The sequence below is a fragment of the Sorex araneus genome, chromosome 1, assembly GCF_027595985.1.
Source record: "Sorex araneus isolate mSorAra2 chromosome 1, mSorAra2.pri, whole genome shotgun sequence".
In the NCBI taxonomy this organism is placed as follows: Eukaryota; Metazoa; Chordata; class Mammalia; order Eulipotyphla; family Soricidae; genus Sorex; species Sorex araneus.
Genome location: NC_073302.1, coordinates 293625115 through 293647765, shown reverse-complemented (window position 1 = coordinate 293647765; position 22651 = coordinate 293625115). Strand labels below are relative to the sequence as shown.

The window sequence follows — 22651 nt, the reverse complement described above, 5'->3', positions numbered from 1 at the left end:
TGAGATACTTACAAGCTTTCATGCTTGGGTTACATTCTCACAATGATCAAATACCCATCCCTCCACCAGTGCACATTCCCCACCACCAATAGATATCCCAGGTATAACCCCCTTTCCCACCCTTCCCCTGCCTCCATGGCAGACAATATTCCCCATACTCTCTCTACTTTTGGGCATTGTGGCTTGCAACACACATCACTAGTCATCAGGGAGATGCAATCAAAACAACAATGAGATATCATTTCACACCACAAAGACTGGCACACATTCAAAAGAACAAAAGCAACCAGTGTTGGCATGGATGTGGGGAAAAAGAGACGCTCTTTCACTGTTGGAGGGAATTTTGACTGGTCCAGCCTTCTTGGAAAACAATACGGACAGTCCTTTGTAAACTAGAAATTGAACTTCCATATGACCCTACAATACTACTTCTGGGAATATATCCTGAGGATGCAAAAAAGCACAGTAGAAGTGACATCTGTACCTATATATTCATTGCAGTATTGTTCACAATAGCCAAAATCTGGAAACAAACGAGTGCCCTAAAACAGATGACTCGTTAAAGAAACTTTGGTACATCTACACAATGGAATACTATGCAGCTGTTAGGAGAGATGAAGTAATGAAATTTGCTTATAAATGGATAGACATGGAGAGTATCATGCTAAGTGAAATGAATCAGAAAGCAAGGGACAGACATAGAAGGACTGCACATTTGTGGAGTATAGAATAACATCACATGAGGCTGATACCCAAGGACAGTAGATACAAGGGCCAGGAGGATTGCTCCATAGATGGAAGACTGTTTCATGAGTGGAGGGGAGAAGGCAGATGGAATAGAGAAGGGATCACTAAGAAAATGATGGCTGGAGGAACCAGTTGGGATGGGAGATGCATGCCGAAAGCAGATAATAGAACAAACATGCTTTTCAATGTTCTCTTCACTTATAAATCAAAAGGGAGTAAAGTGAAGGGTTCATTTACTTTTTCATCCAGATTGGTCAGGTATGCTATGCTACAAGTTGAAGCAAGAACAGTGGTAGAGGAAGAAACTCATCCTAGAGAGCAGTTGTAATGTGACATTTAGAAATATCCCTTAAAACATGATAATAACTAAAATAGAAAAGAAATGCATGCAAATGTAAATTGTCAACCTTAAAAAAATGGGTGACTAATGGACATTGAGATCCTTAGATATATATTGGTCTTTTTTTCTCTTTATGAGAAACTCTTTCTAATTATATCCCCCAACTTACTCTGGGGAATGTGATTAAGAAGCTGAGCATGTATGTCACTTTTCTTCACATTTCATTGGTCAGAACCTAGTCACATGACCCTATGTAATTGCATGGAGACTGGGAAATAATTTCTCTATCTTGGCAGCACGAGTCTTTACTAAGCTATGGTGTGAATAGTTTTCTTTCTAAACTAACAGGAAGAGTAGAATATAAGAGTAACTATTGGGAACAACCAGAAACAAGCATGTTAAGACAGTTTCAAAAGGCTTTGATTACTAATCTCATGAAAGTTCATATTGCCTAAAGTAAAATAAGAAAATATATTTTATTGTGTCCTAAAATCCTTTAGGTTTGTTACCTATAAAATGCTGAAGGTTCATGTAAGTTTTAAATGAACATTCTTATGAGTACAGGGTTTATTTTACTACAACCATGTGAAAATCATCTCCTGAAATTTTTCTAATCATTTTCTACTTTGACTATCATTATCATTCAAGGGTTCCATGTTGCTGTCTTTAATCAACCACATTCTAAAGCTTGTGTCAACTTTTGTTATTTTTTATTATATAACATCATCTAATATTGATTTCAATGTAGCATGGCCAAGGTTAAGCAAATGTTTTGATGTCTTCCAGAACAAAAGTTAAAGAATGGTCTGAACTCAGGAAACTCTACCTTTGGGTCACCCCTAACCCTGGAATTTCTCTTCAACATCTCTGGGTCTTCTTTGTTTTACTGGTCTGCTTTTTTTTATCTGGCTTAATATGAGTTAGCATGCAACCCCGAGTTTACTTTCAGGGGTAGATGCTTAATATATGTTGGTTGAGTGATTGAATTTACCTTATTAGAAATTGCAAATTCTTAGGCCCAAATAAAAAATTGGTATCATTTGCTTATTTAATGATGGAATAATAGCCTATGTAATATAAGTAGATAATGCATCAATACATAGGGGAAACAACTATGTAAATTTCATTCACTGTAATAAAGGGTTTCTCCTTCCTTATCATGGCATTACAGATAAGACCCAACTAACACTGTGCCTGGAATAATATATTCTCAATAAATTCTTAAGTACTTATAACTAATTGCCCTTGGTGTTCATTAGGCCCTGAGACAAAGATGTAATGAGTTTGCCATGGAAACACAGAGAAATAAACCATAATTTTTCAGGTGCTCACTCTTTCTCTTAGTAGGGATTAAATTCACTATCAAAATGGAAAGAAGAGAGTTCCATTTGGAAATTCAAGAAGAGCAGCTTGAGAAATACTCTCTTCGCCCAAACTTACCATATCATCACAATAATGGGGCAATGGAAAAATCACAGAATGTCTCCCCAGATTTTACTCTACTTGTGAAAGTCCATAGGGAACTGGCCAAGCTTTTATAGAACCTTCCAACAGTGTGAGACCAGAAGACCTTGATGGCGAGTGTCTGTGATCCAACTGTTTCTCTGGCTTGTATCCAGTGGCAATATATTAGGATATTCTGGACCCCCCAGTAGGACACCAGAATGTTATAGGAGCAGCATATGGTATCTGTCCCCGATTGATTGATACAAAAGGATCCTTTCCTAATTATTTGGCAAAGTTATCCCATTTTTCCTCTCTTTCAAAAAAGAATTCTCCTCTTTAATGAATTTTCCAATCAGCTTCTTGGTAATTCATTTGGCTTTAAAACCATAGACTCCTAATAATTCACTCTTCTTTCATGGCTTAAATTTTAGACTGCAGATAAATCCGTTCTTTAAACTGCATGGCATGATTCTTAATGCCACATGGAGCCCACCCCGGTTGACTTTCTGGTTTTGAAACTTTAATAGAATTTACTTTGAACTCCTTTTCTCTCTTACCTAAAATTGACATGACAGTACATCTTTACTTTTTGGCTATATATAACCATGGAGTTACTTTTCTTTAAAATCAGTCTTCTCCAGAAAACCTCAGCAACATAAATCTCTGTTTCTGTATAGGTTGCTATCCCACGCACAAATGGCAATAGAACTAGTTGTCTATATATTAAAATGAGACTTAAAATTTCAACTTTCCCATAAAAATAAAAATCAGGTGACAACTTTAATTCATGTACTTCACACAAATGAAGGCAGTCAAACTTACTTGTCCAGAATCTTCATTTCACAAAGAAGGTGAGATATTAAAATCTAGTCACTTTTGCTTAATGAGTAACTAGTTTTTACGTGTTTTTTTTTTTCATAGTTGGTGCCATTTGTACATTCTGTTTTCCCCACCCCTAGTCAGCTACGGTGAACCAACAGCTTTTCCCTAAGTACTTCGATTTTTGAGAAGTAATGTAGAAAATGTAGGAGAAAATGGAAACACGGCCTGTTTTGTTAGATTATGGTTGCATATTGTTAGCGTGGTGGTAAGGGGACGTGTCTGTTCCATGAGTGGGTTCAGAAGCCAGAAGGAATTAGATAGAGTGTGATTTCCGCAGAGTGCTTCACACACACACACACACACACACCACACACACACACACACACACCACACACACACTCTGCAAATCACCAATGCCTGTTGAAGGAAGACACAACACAGGACCACGTCTGTGCCCAAAGGGAGCTCGCCCCCTGGCTCTTTGCGGGGGCCCTTTTCACAGGCGGTTTCTGCAAGTGCATATCTGTCATCTGCGGGGTTGATGACCCTCTCCGCCCCCCAAGCCGGCGGCACTCGAAGGAGGAGTCAATAATAAGGACTGAAGGAACTTCAGAGTTTCCCTGTAGCGGCCCGGGAATGCGGGGCTGGGGCAGAGGTGAAGCGGCGAGCAGCTGGGCTGCAGGACGGTGGGATCCAGCCGGAGTCCCCTCCCCCGCCCCCCCCCCCCGGGCAGGTGTTCGCCCCTGGGGCGAGCTGCTCATCCCTCGGGGGTGGGGGGGGGGTCGCTCCTTTCCCATTTGCAGATGCACTCCTCCTCCGGGGAGGCGGCGGCTGTCCCCGACGCGGGCCGGGCCGGGTCTGGCCGAGGGTCCCGGGCCGTGCAGGTGTGGGGTGATCTGTGTGTGTGTGTGTGTGTGTGTGTGTGAGAGAGAGAGAGAGAGAGAGTGTGTGGGGGGGGCCTCGCCCCGAGACTGCAGTGACGCTGCCCTCCCCGGGCCGGGAGCGGCAGCTCACTGGTGCCGGGTCTGCGAGCACGTGGCTACGTCACGGAGCGCCAGTCCCTTCCATGCAAACTTGCATCCTCCTCCCTCCCATGCCTGGGACTGGCTCGGGCGGACGCGCAGCCCGGAGCAGCCCCGTGCGCGGCGGCGGCGGCGGCGGCGGCGGCGGCGGCGGCGGCGCGGGGACCGGGACGAGCCGAGGCTGCAGCCGGGGGTCCGCGGGCGCGCTGCCCTCTCGCACCCTGACCGCGGCCGGGGGGGCCCCCTGCACCCGCAGCAGCTCCCCTTCGTGCCGATCCATCGAGGACTCGCAGGTCCGGCCCGACCCCGCCGAGCCCGGGCGGCGGACGAGGATGATGAGGAGGTTTTAGACCGACCCGGGAGAAGCGAGGCTGAGTCTCCGGCTCCGGCTCCGAGGTGGTACCCGGCTCTGCGCGCTGCTGATTTTTTTCTTCCCCTCTTTCTTTTTTTTTCCCCCCTCCTTTCTTTCTTTTCCCACCCCCCACCCCTCGCCAGATCCTCTGCTCGGGGTTACGCTATGGCAGTGCTCGCTCCGTGAGCCCCGTCCCGACCCACCCACCCGCCCAGCCGCCAAGTCCAAGGCTATGGTTTTCGCCCGGGGGATCTTTTGTGCATTTTTGTTCTCCCCGATTAGTTCTGATCGCAGTTGGGATTTCTTTGCCTTTTGCCTGGGCTTGATGCTGAAAGAGGATTCCCCCCCAGCCCTTGGGTGATCATCCAGTGGTGATCGAGGGGATAAATCATTCACCCTGGCCGAAAAAAAACGATCCCTGGGAAGTCTCAAAGAAATATACCACGTGAGGGGAAAATACTGGGAGAAGATTCGGAATATTATCGTTTTTCCTATGGTAAAGCCGGCGCCCCTCTTCAGGAGAACTGATTTCAAATTATTATTATGCAACCACAAGGATCTCTTCTCCCTCAGGGTGTCTAGGCTGCTGGATTGCTTTTCGCCCAAATCAATGTGGTTTCTTTGGAACATTTTCAGCAAAGGAACGCATATGCTGCAGTGTCTTTGTGGCAAGAGTCTTAAGAAAAACAAGAATCCAACTGGTAAGCCAAACGTGCACCCGCGTTCTGTGTTTTGCTCGGAATGACCTGTCTGCTGCTGCCGCTCCCGGACGAGATCCGCAGCTGTGCTATGCAGGAAGGCAGGGCCACGCGAAAATGTGTCAGGCTCGAGAGGTGGATAAACAAGGAACAGCTGGATCGGCGTCTCGGCTCCCCCCCCCTTACCCCGCCGCCCCCCTCCCCGCCCCCCTTCCCCTCCCCGCAGCCGAGACCAGCGTCTCTCGGCGGGGCCGCAAGGAGAGGGAGGAGAGGGAGGAAAGTTTTTCTTGTAAAAATTGCATTTGGTGGCCTCGGGCTCGGTGCAGTGGTGAAGGGCGAAGGTGGCAGCTTGGCAGCTCCGGGAGTCCCGGGGACCGCGAGTCCCCGCACTCCTGCTGCGGGGTGGGGAGCGAGGGGGGCACGCTAGACTTCGGGGTTCGCTCGCACGACACCCGCCGGCCCGGCGTCCTTTCCAAAAGTAAGGGAGCCCCTGTCCTCGCCGCCCAGCAGCCCCCGCCTCCTCCTGGCGCTCGACTCTCCGCGCCCCCCGGGGTGGACACCCGCTCCCCCGCCGGCCTCGACCCCTGCAGCCCCCGGGGGAACCCCGGGCGGGAAGGACGCGCCCGGGCCCGGGCCCCGTGCAGGGATGTCGTTTCGACGCCCCCTTCGGCCCCGGGCGGCCCCCCGCGTGCGGGGTCCCACGGGTGGGTGGAGCGGGGCGGTGGGTCCCGGCTTCTCTCCATCCCCCGGGGCTCTCTCCCTGGCAAACTTGCAGCCCATTACATAAGGAATGCAAATGCCGGGGTTTCGGGGCTCGGGGTTGAACTTCCCGGTCTCTTCTCCATCGCTCCGGGGCGCTTGGCGGGTGGCCGCAGCGCTGTGGGCGAGGCACCCGGGGAGGCCAAGCCCGAGGGCTGCGCGGTGGCGGCGGCCGCGGCGGTGGCGGCGCGCGGGTCCGCGAGGAAGGCGCGCGCGCGGGCTGCGGAGGCGTGTGGGTACACCCCCCCCCGCAGCCCCGAGGGGGGGTCTGGTTGCTGAGACCCCCGTGGTGTGCCCCCCGGTCGGCCCCCTTCCGCCTCCACCCCCTCGGGGCGCGGCGTGGCCGTGGGTGTCCCGGGCCGCGTGGCGGGAGGGGCGCGGGGGCGGGGGCCGGGCGGTCCCGCAGAGGCCGCCGGGCGCAGGGAAGAGGCTCCGGACTCGGGCACTGCGGTGTAGTAGATCACGGCTCCGCGGGGCCACGCTGACACCCCGGGCCCCGGGCAGCAAGTGGCTCAAGTGGCGCCTGGCTCGCACCCCCGCCCCTCCGCCCCCATCCCCGAGCCTTGCAGGGCAGCCGAGCTGGGGCGGCGCGCCCCGAAAGGAGGAGGAAGGGGAGGAGGAGGAGGAGGAAGGGGAGGAGGAGGAGGAGGTGGTGGGGGAGAGGGAGGAGGAGAAGGTGGAGGAGGAGGAGGAGGAGGAGGAGGAGGAGGAGGAGGAGGAGGAGGAGGAGGAGGAGGAGGAGGAGGAGGAGGAGGAGGAGGAGGAGGAGGAGGAGTGGGCGGGGATGCAGGCGGTGGGTGTGGAGGCTGAGCACGATGTGCAGATTGGGGAGGCGGCGGGGGGGGGGGGGTGTGCGGGGCGGCGGCTCCCGGCCCTGCAGCTGCCCCTGGAGGCGCGAGCGGCGACGCGGTCCCTACAGGCAGGTGCCATAGGCCGCGGGCAGCAGTGCCCAGGCGGGCGCGGTGCTGCAGTGGGCGGCCGGGCTCCCGCCGTCGGGGAATTCTCCGGCCCTCCCGCCCCTCCCGGGCGTCTCGGACCCGCTTCCCCGCGTCTCGGGAGCCTCGCACCCCAGGAGACAGCCGGGCGGCTCCCGTCCCATCAGCACGCAGAGCCCCCCGGGCCTGGCGGCGAACACCCCCACTTGCGGGGGCCTCCCCCCAACCGCTCTTCCAAGTTCCCGAGCAGGAGTGGAAGCCGTCCCGGCGGGGCTGCAGGGGAAGGCTTGGGAAGTTGCTCCCTCCCCCAGGAAAAGTGGGATCCAGCCTCCCGGAGGCCCCCCCCCCAAGGTCTCGCTCCTGAAAGGTCTGGGAAAGCAGTCCTGAAAAAGCAGGTTTTTCCTTTCCTTTCCTTTCCTTTCCTTTTTCTTTTTTAACTCGGCCATTGGTCTGGGGCCCATGAAGTCAGCCTACCCCTCCGTGGAGAGCGGGGATGAATTAGATGGAAGCAAGAACTCGCTCTGCTGACCTTTAGCATTTTGGGTTTCTGCCCAAACCAGTTTTTACTAGAAACACTAATTTCCCCCGTCTATAGGATCCCAGAGCTCTTCATGACATCTCCCCCACCCCACCCACTTTCATCTCTTGGGTATAAAGTAGATTTCTGTTTTCCATTCCAAGGTGTCAAACGAATGACAGATTATTTTTAGAGCAATTTGTTTTGCAGCTTTCTAATGCTAAGGTACTTGGCTGAGAATTGATGGGTTAATTCAAAGTGTATGTATCTACCCCAGCACCCATTCTAACGGACAGTTCATGTTAGGTGTCAGGGCTGGAGTCCTAACTGGGAGTTGAAACAGGAGCACTTTTGTTCAAGAGTGGAGCATTCATATGCACATTCTGTATCTTGGAAAAGTTTTACCTTTAGGGCTGGAACCAGGCGCATACCTGGCTGTTAGTTCTAGGCCTGCTTAGGGTTCCACTCTCTTAGAGCAGGCTTACATTCCCTTTCAGGATTGTCATTCAATTCTGTCCTCCTTCCTCTATTAACATGAGTCATTTGCAGGGCTGTGATGCTAAGATAGCATAGCAACTAAGAAGTTACTTGGGTGATTGAAATAATGCAAAGACTTAAAATCTTAACTGTTAAAACCCCAAAGAACAGAGTGACTGCTACCTATTATGTTATCTTACATCGAAAATGAAGACAGTTAACTGGTTTCAGAGGAAGTAGTTTGGCAGAGTACCACACTCAGATTCAGGGCTCGGCATCTGAATAGTGTGTAAAGACTTTGATTAGTTTTTTTTCTCCTGAATCATTGCAAGTTATAAAACAATATACAGATTTTTTTAATCAATTCTTTAAACTATCAATAAGTCTACTTAGTTTAGTCTCAATGGTTCCTGGGAAAAACTAAGAATACTTCTATATAATCAGAAATTGCCTTGGGGTGAAAATAAGTAGATAATAAATACATGAATTGAAGGGCAGAGTTACTCATCTACCCAGGTTATTAATTAGCTAGAAAATATTTAAATAAGAGGTGATAAATATTTTAATAGTTTTTTCAAATGTAAGATTTAACATTAGAAGAACAAGAATTTTATCTCTGCAGGATATGTGCTTTTAAAAATAATTACAATAGCTTTGGAAGCTTGGGTATAAGAAAAATTACTACCTTCATAAAGAAAGGTACAGCTATTATCTGAGAACACGCACACACACACACACACATACACACACACATGAGCACACATACATTTAAATACCCTACTTTATGCCACTTTTTCCTTTTAGTTTTTGGGTCACACCAGGCAAAGCTAAGGAATTACTCCTGTATCTGCACTCAGGAAATTACTCTGGCAGTGCTCAGGGGAATGCCTGGGATTGAACCGGGGTTGGCCTTGCTGCTGCAAGTGTCCTGCCCTTTGTAGCATTACTCCAGCCCCTCCCCCACTTTTCTACAAGAGCAATAGATGTGACCAGCTCCATTCCCTGCCAGAAGTGAGGCAAAGGGACTGTTTTAGGCAAGTCATCGAGTAGAGTAGAAAACACGAGGTCTAAGGTGTTTATTTTGCCTGGAAGAAGGTTGATATGTTTCTTTGCAGCTGGAATGATGGTTTGGACTGGCCAAATGTGCATCACAGGCCAGTTTGGAACTTAATCTAAGTCTTTGAACTTTGATAATGGTATGGAAGGGTCCTTGGGTAGAAGAGCCCCCCTGCGGGGCCTGACCACGGCACCATGGGCAGGGTGTTTGCTCGCATGCCAGCAACCTGGGTTCCATCAACCTGCACCTCATATGTTTTCCCCAACACTGCCAGGATAATTCCTGAGCCTGCGCCAGAAATCAATGAGCATAGTCAGGTGTGACCCCAAAGGAAAAACAAAACAAAACCCAAAAACCCCAGACAATGAAAAGTCCACCTGAAGGAAAATGTATTATCATGTTATGAGGATCCTTTACAATACATAATATCCAAAAGCAAAGGAAGCTACCAATCCTCAAACACATATGCCCATTCATTACACACACATACACACATGCATGTACACACATGCACACACACAAATGTGTGCATGAACACACATGAATGCACATGAGAGTTTCATGACTTGATAGGATTTTAGAACATACAGTTTTTAAGGAACAGTCAGAAATGACCATGATGTGCCGGTATCAGGAAGCAGATGCTCTCTATTTGGTTTTGTGGTGCATCTAGAAAGATCTCACATGTTCTGGGTGACCTTGGGTACTTCCTTTTTGGATCTCAATCTTCCACTCTGCTACAGTACTTTGAAAAGAAGCAAGTCAGCTTGGGAGAACTCCCTGACATTGATTTCATTCCTTGTGTGGTGTCTTTCAACTCTGCTCTGAGTTTTCACTCACCTGTTTTAGCCTCTGAGCCTCACTTTGATATACACTTTAATTTGATTTATTTTTATATTTTCATTTTGGGCCACACTCTGTGATGCTTAGGGTTGACTCCTGATTCTGCACTCAGGGATCACTCCAGGCAACACTTCAGGGTGCTGGGGATTGAACCAGGGTTGCCTGCATGCAAGGCAAACACCTTATCTGCTTGTACTCTCTTGCCAGCCCCATGTTTTCCTTGCACCTAAGGTTGTCTTGGTGTTTAGAAGTGATCAAACAGAGGACAGGTTGGAAAATGGAGTTAGCATCTCTTACTCCTCAGCCTGGGGACTCGTCCTGGTTGCTTGTAGATCTAGTGATCCACTGTGGATCCACTTGTCTGCCTTTCTAAACACAAAGTATATATCCGATGGTGGCTTTCAATACGAGCATGACTGGGTACCACATAGGCCTGAGAGCTTGTCTGTCCTACACCTTGCCTTCTAAGCCGTGTTTCATAGAGTGAGATTTGACTTTAGACTTCATCCAAAAAGTTTTAGTTACTGATGTAACAAAATGAGTTTTGCAGAAAAGTGCCACTCAGTGGCATTTTAGGTAGGTTTCTGAGTATTTACTTGTAAGGAGATTGGATCTCTCTCTCTCGACATTTTTATTCAAGTGTGAAATCCAGTGCGTGAGAAACTAAACTTGGTTTCACAATGAGGACTTTGGCTGTACCCGTATCCACCTGTTCTCATCTTAGGCAGCATTATAACTGAGAACATTCGCTCAAACGATGCGTTGCTTTCCGAAGGTGCGAAAGCTAATTCTATCCTTATTTCACATTCCCCACATGGAACCATTCTTTTAAAAATATTCTAACCCAGTCTTCCGTGTTTTAGCAACACAAACACTGGGAACTTTGGGAAAGTGTTTTTATACATATGGTAACAAGGACAACCACCAAAGTTTTTGCTCCTTTGCACATTTTGGCATCAGAACTCACTCAATTGACTCAAAGTTTTCTATAAATATCATGCAGATATCTTAAAATGGAAGCATTTATTCAAAATAGTCTTATGACTTGAAGAGAAACAGTTGGGATGTCTAATGTCATATTCAAAGCTTTTGTATTAGTTTTTTTTGGTTGAGTCTACACTCTTAAACCTTTGAAATGCAACTTACTCTATTTCCAGGACGAACTGTGGATCAGGAAAACATAGAGTGGCATATCCACCTGCTCTGCCTTGGTCCGAAGGGCTTCCAAGTAGGAGAGTTATACGGGGCACTGAGAGAGAGTGGTTTTGTAAGGGAGACTTCTCTTTCCTCCAGAGAGATGCTCTAGTGTTTTTGTTCTTTTGCTTTTGAAGGGTCAAGTGTACCCTGATTCTTTTCCTATGTATCATGTGTATATGTAATGTATAATGCAAACAACCCTCTTGCTTTGGTCATAATGTAGAAGGAAGGATGATGGAGTCAAGAAGAGAAATTCTTCCTATATAGGAAGCCAGGAAGGAGGCATGAAGCAGCTGTTTTATAGCTGATATTACTCTCTGTCTGCTGACTTAACTCCATCAACGTTAGCCAGTTGTGCGTTATTGTATTTTCCATTACTTCACTACAAAACTTGAATTACGACACATAGCACATTATCAACATATTTATTATAGGAATTAACTGTGGACAAATAGCATTTTGAGAACAAAGGTGGAGGATACTTTGTACTGTGGTGGTAGAGGTAGAACCTACATCAAGGCCATTAATGTTAACACATGATTGTAAATAAGTTACCGTAACTACCATAAAAAACTTACACTTAAAAAATAGGGCTCATGGAAAAAGTTAACCGTGGCACTCTAATCTGCCGCATGATTTTACTTAAAATCATGCATTTTCAATGCTATCGCCTTACCAGTAGTGGGAAGTCTGAATATAAAACAGAAAAGGGAAAAGCGGTGTCAATGGTCTTGGTCTTCGTCCGCGGTGCCTGAGTCCTGGACCCTCGCCCCCTGTTCAGCCCCTCATTCCACACTGTACCTGGGGGTGGGGCAGTGTTTTCTCTTGGGTTCCTGACCCTTCACTAGCAGGTGAGTTATAGCACCATCAAGTTCCTCTGCAAAGACTCTTTGATCTTCTTTTCTTATCTTTATTTCTTTTTTTGCGGGGAGGGGAGGGGGACAGCGGTGGTGTTCAGGGATCACTTCTGGCAGAGCTTAGGGGGCCGTAGGGGGTGCTGGGGCTCCAACCTGGGCCAGCTGCATGCATGGCAAACGGCAACTGGCAAACACCCTGCCCACTGAGCTTTCTCTCTGGCCCCCGGGATTTGGAATTTTCTGCTTTGAAGGCCAAAGGGGGGGAAGAGGTTATTGAGCAGCCCGGCAGGTGGGGGCCTCTTTGCTGAGGCAGCAGGTGTCTCTGGCCAGGGGCCAAGGCTTGTCCCTGCTCCTGACCAGCTCCAGCGGGGCCCGGACCCCGGGCGGCGTCCAGCTGCGGGCGAGGCTGTCCCGGCGCGTCCTCTGCAAACTTGCAGCCTGTGGCCCCGCCACCCGCAGCGCCCGGGCCGGCCCGTTTCCAGGCGCGCTCAGGGGGCTGCGGGGCCCGGATCGGGGGTCCCTGGGCGGCGGGTCGGGGGCTTCCGGGGAGCCCGCGGGACCCCCGGTGCGGCTCAGGTGGGCCGGCGGGTGGCCCCGCGCGCGGCCGGGGCTGCGGGGGGCGTCGGGGCGGCCCGGGGCGCGGGGGCTCTGCGGCACAATGCGGCGGAAGCGGCCTGCGCGGGCCGCCGTAGCGCGGGAAGTTTCCGTTGCCACGGCGATGACCTCTGACCCCAGGCGCCTCCCGGGGCCGGGGCGTTGCTATGGGAACCACCCGCACCCTCCCGCATCGCTGGAGACCCGGGCCCAGGCTGCACGGGGCACGCGGCCACCCCGGCGACCCGCGCGCTGCTTCCGGCCTCAGTTTCCCCGAACTTGTCTCCATCCCGCGACCAAGTTGTCATAGGACCACCAGGGCCCTGCCAGGGGGCAGCTTGTCGGTCCCCCGTCACCTCCCACACAGGACCCCCTGATGGGTCATTCCCCTCCTGAAGTTCTGATTCCCATGGGGATGCTCGGTGACCTCCAGGCACTCGGGAGAAGGTTCCACCCATCCGCGGACACTCGGGGTCCCCAAGCTGGCGAACCCCACTAGACCTGCTGGGTGAGAAGGGGGACCCGGTGCAGAGCCCGGTGGGGCCTCGCCCGGCTTTCCAGGGGGCGCTTCTCATTTCTGCCCCAGGAGCTCTGCAGGGGAGCGTGCGGGCGGGTTGGGATTCCCCTAAGGATGCAGCTGCAACTTGGATGGCTTCAGCGCGTCGCAGGGTGGACCCACCCGACCCTGGCCCCACCCAAGCCTGGCCCCACCCAAGCCTGGCCCGGAGCCTTGGAGGGACAAACACGCAAGTTTCTCCCAAGTTTTCCCATCACTTGTCTGGCGTCCGTGTGGTCAGATGGCCAAAGCTGCCGGATACACTGGGGATGTCCGCGAAGGGAAGTTGCCCCCAGAGCCAGAGCGCCCCCCAAACAGTGCCAATGTGACTCAGGCAAGACCCCGAGAGGCAGCTGCCACCCCTCGGACACAGATCCCCCCCCCCCCGAGAGAGCAACGGGGGAGTTTCTGGCTGGTGGTTATCTGCGGGGTGGCCAACCCAAAGCCAGATGACGCAGACGGCAACACCTTCCTGTTGCGGGGAGAGAAGCATCAGTACCAGTGGGTCCTGCTGGGACAGGAAGGGGCCACGCACAAAGCCACAGGGTCCACTAGGCCCGGAGTCGGTCTTGCTTCTGCCAGCTTCGCTAGGCTCAGTCTGCCAACTCCGGAGGAAATGGAGTTCAGGGTTTCAGCTGAATTTGACAGGGTATCAAGGGAGCATCTGCAAAGTGAGGGCGGAACCCTTTGAGGCGCATTAGGCAGGGCCATCTCGCAGGCCACTGACGTGGGCTTTTCATGGTGACCGTAGTGTTTCATCTGGGCGGACAGGAGACCTGGAGTCCCAAGTCACGTGAGCATGAGTAGTGTGAATACTGAGGTCAGGGAAGGCAGAGGGAAGTGGGAGGGCTTATTTGCTCGAACATTCAGAATAAATTATTCAGTATCATTTAGCATCTTTTGATTTAGGTGCTGTGGGTAGCCTGAATTTTTCGTTAACCCGTGAATCTTTCAATGAAGCTGTTGTGGAATCGTGACATCTTTGGAGACGTCTGTGTGGCATTTGGAGGAAGCATCGCTTTCTGTCTGTTCGTTGTGGGAACCCTTACGTTCAAGTGCATTTAATATATGAGCCAACTTGCTTAAGTGGGGCATTCCCTGACATGGCCATTGTTAATTCTAGCCTGGTGGAGGGTTTGCCAATGTTGTGGTCCACAACTTCGGGGAAGCCAGGGACTGAGACATTAGCACGTGTGCCTGAAAGGGAGACTTGCACTTCTTCCAGATAGGAGCATCTCATTTTCTTTAGATCTTTCCTCTCTGAGCCAAATGAGGAACCTAGGGGTATGTGCGGATGGATTAGGGGGTGGTGGGCTGTTTCCCCAACACATGGGAATGTTCATGAGGCTGAAACGTGACCTCATGTTAATTGAAGCTACTGTGACCCACATAGCCCAAGCTGGGTGTCTCAGACTCAAGTGGCTCGACCAGCTGCTAAGTGCTTGGCCCATGCCCACAAGTTTTGTGGCTTTGGCTTCTGACATTCCCATTAACAAGAGAGACCTTCAGGAGGTTCCATAATAAGGCAGGTGCTTTGTCGCTTTTGTCTGACCCACACCTTCATAGATGTATCATTAATAAAGCAATACAAAATAAATAAATAAACAGAATTTCTTGTCTTATTCCCCTCAGTGGTTTATGCTCTGAAGGAATCTCTTTGTGAGTCCACCAGTGGCTGCTATTTGGCTTCCTTTAGACCAAGTCTCAAGTTTAGGGGGAACTTGTTTCCCTTGATAGAAAACACCCTCACTCAAGCAGGGCTACTGTCGTAGGCCCGTGTGCACACAGCTCCTACGTGAAAGGACGGATGAGTCCTTTCACACAGGCACACATGTCAGGAACACCTGAAAGTGCTTCCCTGGGAACCCTTGTCAGCTACAGCCTGGAAGGGCCCGGCCCTCATGGTATCACCATAAAAATATCTCATCTCGCACCATCCCGTCCCTCCAGCTGCCTGTGAAAAACCTGGAGTTTCTCACACCCCAATTTCCCAGTCAGAAGGATTTGGACAAACAAATTTGAAGAGCCCAGAGGGCAAAGTAAGTGGCAGAGAAGTGAACCCGAGACTGGCGCAAAGAGGCAGGAACCCAAAGGGACTTGGACCACCTCTGGGAGCCGTGTGAAGATTTTCAGCAGCTGTGTCAGGCCCCACCTGTTTCCGAATGGTTCATGGACAGAAATCACAAGAGTTTGCAAATGACTATGATGCACTTGACTCCGGGTGCACTTGACTCGGGGCGGGGGGTTGGGGGCAGCGCATAGTGTTGGAGTGGGGGAGCACAACGCCTCATGGGTAAGGGGACACTTTGCCCAAAGAGGTTTGGACCAGATTACTTTTAGGGAGCTCTAGAAAAAGAGGGAACAGGGCCTTCTCCTGTGGATCCTGACGGATGAGTCCTTTCACACAGGCAGATCTTCCCTTGGCATATCATTGTGCAGGTGGAGCTCAGCTCTGGGAGGGGCAAGCTCGAGGGTAGAGAGGCCAGAGGAAGTGCTGAGGCCCATCGCAAGGGAGTCAGGCTGTGGGGAGGAGAGGAAGTGGGGTCCATCTAGCATGGTGGCCAGGGTGGGAAGCAAGGAGGAGTGTAGCGCGTTATCATCATCCGCTCTGACCTGAACAACTTTTGTTGTTCCTGACCCACTGACCAGTTTCCGGTTGACCATCCCATCTTTCGGAAAGGTGAGGTGGGAGCTTGACTCTTGCCACAGTGCTCCTAGATGAGCAGAACCTGTGGTAGCTTTTAACAGCAAGTATAAGACACTGATGATCTGCTTCTTTTAGATCAGAATGTAAACAGCTAACAGTTGCTGTGGATGAGAGTTCATACTTGATTTCAGACCTCAAAGGCTGTAAAGAAAGGGGGATAACACTTTGACAATAAGGCAAAGCTCCCATTTCTGAGTGGTGGGCTTTTGGGGTCACAGCCAGTGGTACTCGGACCTTATTCCTGGTGCTGTGTTCAGGGATAGCTGCTTGTGGTACTTGGGGGACCAGATACGATGCCGGGGATGGAACTGGAGTTGGCTGTATGCAAGGCAAGTGCAGTACCTGCTGCACCATTTCCAGGGTCCCTGAAGTTTTTGTTTTTGATGATCCTATGTAATTCTTTGTCAGTAGTAGCTACTTTTGGGAACCATACTTGCATTCAGTCGGGGAGTAAAGTAGTGCAATTAAAAGCAAAGGTTTGAGATGAACTCTTCAGGTCTGACAGGGAAAGAAAAGGAAGTGTGAAAGTTATTGAATTTACATACGTAAGTGTGTGCACCTGCTTTTCAGGCAGAATTGAATGTAGCTGTAATTAAAATTCTCCCTTTTCGCCCTATAACATTTTGTTGTCTGCACAATTACAGTGGATCACTGAAGTGAGCAGAAAGCTTGTCTACAATGCTGCGTCTTAGATTAAGTGTAGTCTGGGACGGGTTGTAATCTTCATCCTTTCCACTTCCTGTCTGGTGCCCATGTATACTATTGTACTTCAAGAAAGAAGGACTGTGGAAATAAGAAGACTTAAAGACTAACACAATTGTAGCTTTTCCTCTTTGAAACAACCACCTACTTCAAAGTCTGAAAGTCATCTTTAGTTGTGCTCCATGTACAAGATGTGCAAATGACTTTTATGCACCAGGTGTTGTAATTCTTGGGTAGAAAGGAAGCCTGAGTCAGTCTCCTACGCACTCACAGTCTCCGTCTGAGTCAGGATGCTGAACGCCCGTGGTCTCCATCTGAGACGGGATCCTAAACACTCCTGGTTTCCATTCTGCATCTCTCCATCATCCTCGTGGGGTAGATAGAAAACAGCTAGCTGCTCTTTCCTCCTTCATTCTTTAGTAATTTGTTTTCATGAACTTTACATTTTTTTGATGAACTTCTTTTCTCTCAATAAAAGTTTACTCCTTGAGCTGGGAGATAGTGTAGCAGTTAGTTGGACCTCATCTGTCTCAATACCTGGCACCATCTGGCCCCCAAACCCATGCTGGGTACAGCCCTGCATTGCTGGGGTGACCTGGATGTTCTTGGCTCTCTCGAGCTTGACTAGCACCTCATCATCATCCTAGCACTGAGCCATTGGTAGGGTTTCCCAAGAACCACTGGCTGGGGGGAGGGGAGGGGATGGAGGACTTCTGAGCCCCCATGTCCTGAAAACACACCTTCATAAACAAACACACACAAAAAGCCCACTCCTGATAATTCAGGCGTGTAGTCGTGGCTATACGAGTCTGGAATTATTTTTTAATGAGTCTTCGTACCCAAGCAAAGTATTAGAAACATTTAACAAAGAATTTTATTGTGTTGAGTATCATATACCTCTAACGTTGCTGTGACACATTCGGAGTATGGTAAACATTTTGCATCGTCATTTCTCATCTCACATTCTTTTTATTGTATTTTATTTTAACTTCTTGGGCCTCATCCTCAAGAACAGTGTACAGAGGCACAAACACCATTTTCATGGATGTGACCGATGACAATGTGGCCTCACGAGCAGAGCCGGGAAGTCTGGTGAGCGGTGCTGAGCTCTGTTCTGACCGGGTGCCCTCAGCTTCCGTCGAATGTTTTCCATCTGTGAGCACCACGCCTCAGCCCCACAATCTCTGTACTGGACTTTCATATCGGGGATTTTACCTCCGTGCATTTCTTTATTCATGTCCTTGCAAAGTTTTATCATTGATGTCCTGGTCGGAATTGGTCTCCGGTTGAATTTTCAACTTTCTCCATTTGGGAGTAAAGGCAAACCATGCCTAGGAGTGCCGTTGTCAGGATATAGCCATGATGCATACGTCTGAACACGACACATGAATGTGAGGGTTTTTTTTTTCTTTCTGTGCTTCAGATGATGGGGAAAAATTCTATAATGTAGATCTAACTTGTCTTAAGATTCTATAATCAAGTAATTTGGGTGTGTCATCAAGAATATTCCACATAGTATTCTCACTTATGAATGTGCATTAAACTTAGAAAATTTTTTTTTGGGGGGTGGGCTACACCTCAGCAGGGCTGACAGATTTCTCCTGGCTTTGTGCTCAGGAATCCATAAGGTGCTGGGAATTGAATGGGAGTCAGTGACATGTACAAACTTAGCTAGCCAATTTTAAAAAATGTAGTGTTCATACACTAACAGAAGCATTTTGAATTATTTTGAATCCTGAGTTATAATTATCTATGTTCAAAGTAAATATAATAGTGACTATAAATGATTGCTATCATTTAGAAGAATTTCAAAATTCAAAATTTGGAAGAATGCTTTCTAGGGATGAGAGATGCACTTTTCCTGGTTCCCTCGCTAGTTTAACCCTCACAAACACAAGTCACAAGTTTTCATTAACTTATGCTAAAAATCCTGAAGCCCAGGCAAGAAGATATTAACAAAGTTGCCAGATGTCACCATAATAAAACTGAGCACAAACTAGGCAGTATTACCCCAGACAGAATACACTTAACTCTCTGGATTGCAACTGTTCTTTCAAGATGATGTCTGAGTGGCTATGTGAAATGGCAGTACTGTTTGTTTCCCCGAGTAGTTATATTCTGAAGCATCAGGGGATTGCAACAACTTCAGAGTTTAGATATTTAGTATTGACTGGAGCAATAGCACAGCGGGTAGGTCGTTCGCCTTGCACACTGCTGACCTGGATTTGATTCCTCTGTCCCTCTTGGAGAGCCCAGCAAGCTACTGAGAGTATCTCGCCCTCATGGTAGAGCCTGGCAACTACCCCTAGTGTATTCGATATGCCAAAAACAGTAACAAGTCTCACAATGGAGACGTTATTGGTGCCCACTGGAGCAAATTGATGAACAGCGGGACAATCTGCGACAGTGACAGTGCCCTGCTTTTCTAGTGAGCAATATTTTTATGCACCACTTTAATTTGCATGAAAACACGGTTTTTAACTCTAGTGTTTGAACTCTTTGTGTGGCCTCAAAACTGCCACCCCAACAAAACCCGTCCTCCTGGAAAACTGTTTTGTTCATTCACACTCAGGCCTCTAATCAACCACCATCTGCCTTCTCTCGGTCTCCCGTGGGTGTAGTAGGACTTCTATCATTAAATCAGGGCGTTCGCACACTATTGCGTTTTGCTTCTTTTACTCAGTATGCTCTTTTCTTGACCAACCTCGGCATTACACGTTAGACGTTTGGAATTTGGTGTGGGGCTTCTGTCTCTTTTGTAAACTAGAAATTAAACTGATCAGATTCTCTGTTAGCCAACATCTAGTTGGAAACCACGAAGGGTTTGAGAGTTGGCCGCCTTGATCCTGGCTGCGTTCTTGAGTCAGAGATAAAGGACTTAATCCTTAGGGTACTTCAGGCTTCCTGTTCTCAGTTCCCCTTGTGTTCTTTTCCACCAGGGCAGTGCTGGGGATCCAGCTAGATGCTTGCACACAAGGTGTCACAGCCCAGAGATCGTGAACGTAGGTATTTCCCCATCTTCCCTAGTGCTTCTAGTGAAGCTGCCCAGAGTTTGTGCCCCAGGAAGACATCATCTTGACTGTCTGGTCAGGACGCAAATGTGTTTGGAAGTATTTGGAGGTAGTTTGTGATGCAAATGGCATTGGCCAGAGCAGAGAGAAAAGCTCTTAGGAGATGTGCAAAAACTCCCATGGCTCACTCATCACTTAATTATTTTTCCTTCAGGGCAACTCTTCCTAACCTTGCAATTTAGAGCACTGCAAGTGCTATGACATTCTCATAGTCCCAAAGATGTAGAGTCTCAGAAAAATATTGGTTTATGTGGAAGTTAATCTTGGAGGAATATCCAGAGTAAAAATATTTTTCTTTGGTTTTTTTTTTTTTTTGGTTTATTGGGTGTTGCTCTGGGCTTACTCCTGGCTCTCTGCTCAGGGATCACTCCTAGAAGGGCTGGTGGGACCATGTGGGGTGCCATGGATGGAATCCTAGTTGGCTGTGTGCATGGCGTGCACCCTAACTGCTGTACTATCACTCTGGCCAAAAAATATTTCACTGAAACACAACAGAGTTTTAAAAAACAACATTCTAATATGATATTTATACAATAAATTAAAATATGAGATAGCATTAGAAATATTCTATGTATTAAATTTGCAAAATCATATTTCTTAACTGAGTATTAAAATGGCCAATAATAAGCAGTCTCAAACAAATTAGCTTAGAAATACCCAGGTAGAAAGTCGAAAGTCAAATAAACTGACATGAATAATACTGAAAGAGAACAGAATTTGTTACCCAAAGTGTGTCATTCTGGCATACTAATTCTTTTTAATTAAAGTGACATGAGAAAGAGCTACTATAAGAACAACGCTCTGACCTTCCTCTGTCCTACTTCCACCCCCAACTTTGAAACAAGAAGTCAATTTCTTGTGTGAAAGATATTTTTCAAAAAAAAAAAAAGAACGATATTTTTCCTGTACCAGGAGGTAAAAAGAGATTCTACTCAGCAGAGAGGAGGAATTTGGACCTGGAAGACAATTGAAACAAACTTGTTGCTTCTTAATATTGAACATCATTGAAAAATGTTTTTTTTCCGGTAAAATGGGGGAAGGATAGAAATAGAATATGCCAACCTCAGGTGCTAAAAAAACTTAATATCTTATAGCCTAGTTCTCCCTCTCGGAGAACCTGGCAAGCTACTGAGAGTTTCTGCCCACATGGGAGAGCCTGGCAAACTCCCCGTGGCATATTCATATGCCAAAACCAGTAACAGTGATGGGTCTCATTCCCCTAACCCTGAAAGAGCCTCCAATGAGGCACTGTTGGGAAGGTCGAGTAACAAGAGGCATCTAAAATCTCAGGGCTGGGATGAATGGAGACATTGCTGAAACCGCTCAAGAAAATCGACGATCAACGGGATGATGATGATGATGATGATGATGATGATGATGATGATGATGATGATGATGATGATGATGATAGAAGTTAAAAAATGACCCCGAGATTTTGAGATCCGTAACCCTGCCTGATAAAGTTACCAGCTTTTATTTAGATAATTGGTATGTGGAAGGGTTTTTAAGTTTTTAGATCACACCTTGTGATGCTCAGGGATTTCTGCTGTCTCTGCACTCAGGAATTATTCCTGGTTCTGCTTTGAGGACCATATGGGATGTCAGGGATCAAACCCAGATTAAGTAAGCGTTTTACAGGTACTATCTCTATAACCTCTGTGTATGTGGACATTTTGTGTCAGCTATTTCAATAGTTTTAAAACGTTCTGTAAATATTTGGTCGTTGGCTCCTAAGTACTTCAAGTAAATGTACAGAGAATATTAGGTATGAGGGAGTGCTGAACCAAGGGCTAATGAATTGCCATAAGTGTTGAGCTCAGAATGAAAGGAGGAAAGAGAAATCTTGTAGCGAAGTGTGACCTGAGCTGACACTTGATTGCAGGTTTTCAAGGCCAGGAGAGAGAAATGCACTCTTAGCCAGGGGAGCTATGTGAGGGCAGAGCAAAAGGTACATGTTTAGGGGAACGTTAATAGAATTATATTTTGGAACATTAGAGCAATGTTCTGTGTCTTTATACCTGGGGACTGGAACCTGTTTATATATTGATCCACAGTCATCAATATAATGGAGGTGCTAAAGCAATGACTTCCCACCTGTCTATACCTGTGGGCTGGCAGACATGGACTGCTGCTTGAAGAGGAATCATGATTGGAGTCCAAAAACTCTAGCAGAAGACTGGATATAAAAATTAATGAATGTTTCCCTCCACATGCTCGGATGAGCCTCACCCATGAGTGAATCTATTCCTGGACATCTCATACTTTACATCACCAATATACCAAGAATAGCACACCACATTTAATTTGAAGGCAACCAATCTCAGGGGGTAATATATTTATACATACATATATATACATATGTATATGTAAAAGCACACAAGGATCAACCTTTAACAATATGTTACTAATCTCTTATAGAAGGGCTAAATGGCTCCTAGGGTAAATGCAACAATCTTCACACACTTTCCTTTAAGAAAACTTTTTTGTCTCATTTTTAGCAGATTATTCATAACAAGCAATACAAAATAAATTATTTCAGAGGACAGGATTTGGAGTTTGGGATGGAAATATGGTGGTGGGAAGGTGTAATGGTGGTAGGATTGGTGTTCGGATACTAAATGTAATCGAATATTGTGAACAACTTTATAAAAAAAAAGTAGCAAATGAGAGAATGATTTCTAAAAAGGGTTTTTGACGGGCTTGAGAAGTGCTCTCTTCCCATCAGAAAGGGTTCATCATTACGGAAGGAATTTGTAATGAGTATGGAGATGGAGGGAAGGAAGACTGAACAGGGCAGAATATTGGCTGGGGAAGAAGGTTCCTCACCAGCTGGGAAGGGGCAAAGTGGAGAGCACTGAGACGCGCAGGAGCGGAAGAGCATCACCTCCAGTGAGCTTGGAAGGATGAAGAAGGCCAAAGGATGATGCTCCCAAGAGTCACTGCGAAGGCTCC

At 48.0% G+C, this 22651-nt stretch overlaps 1 protein-coding gene across 1 annotated transcript in view; it reads left to right on the top strand.

Moving 5' to 3' along the window:
- Nucleotides 1-5219: 5219 nt before the first annotated feature.
- The window catches only part of FGF14 (fibroblast growth factor 14), a 622206-nt gene continuing 604774 nt past the window's right edge, over nucleotides 5220-22651 (top strand). Inside the window, exon 1 of the mRNA XM_004614047.2 lies at nucleotides 5220-5430. Coding sequence (XP_004614104.1) covers nucleotides 5223-5430 — 208 coding nt within the window. The 5' untranslated portion in view covers nucleotides 5220-5222. The remainder of the gene's footprint in view (nucleotides 5431-22651) is intronic.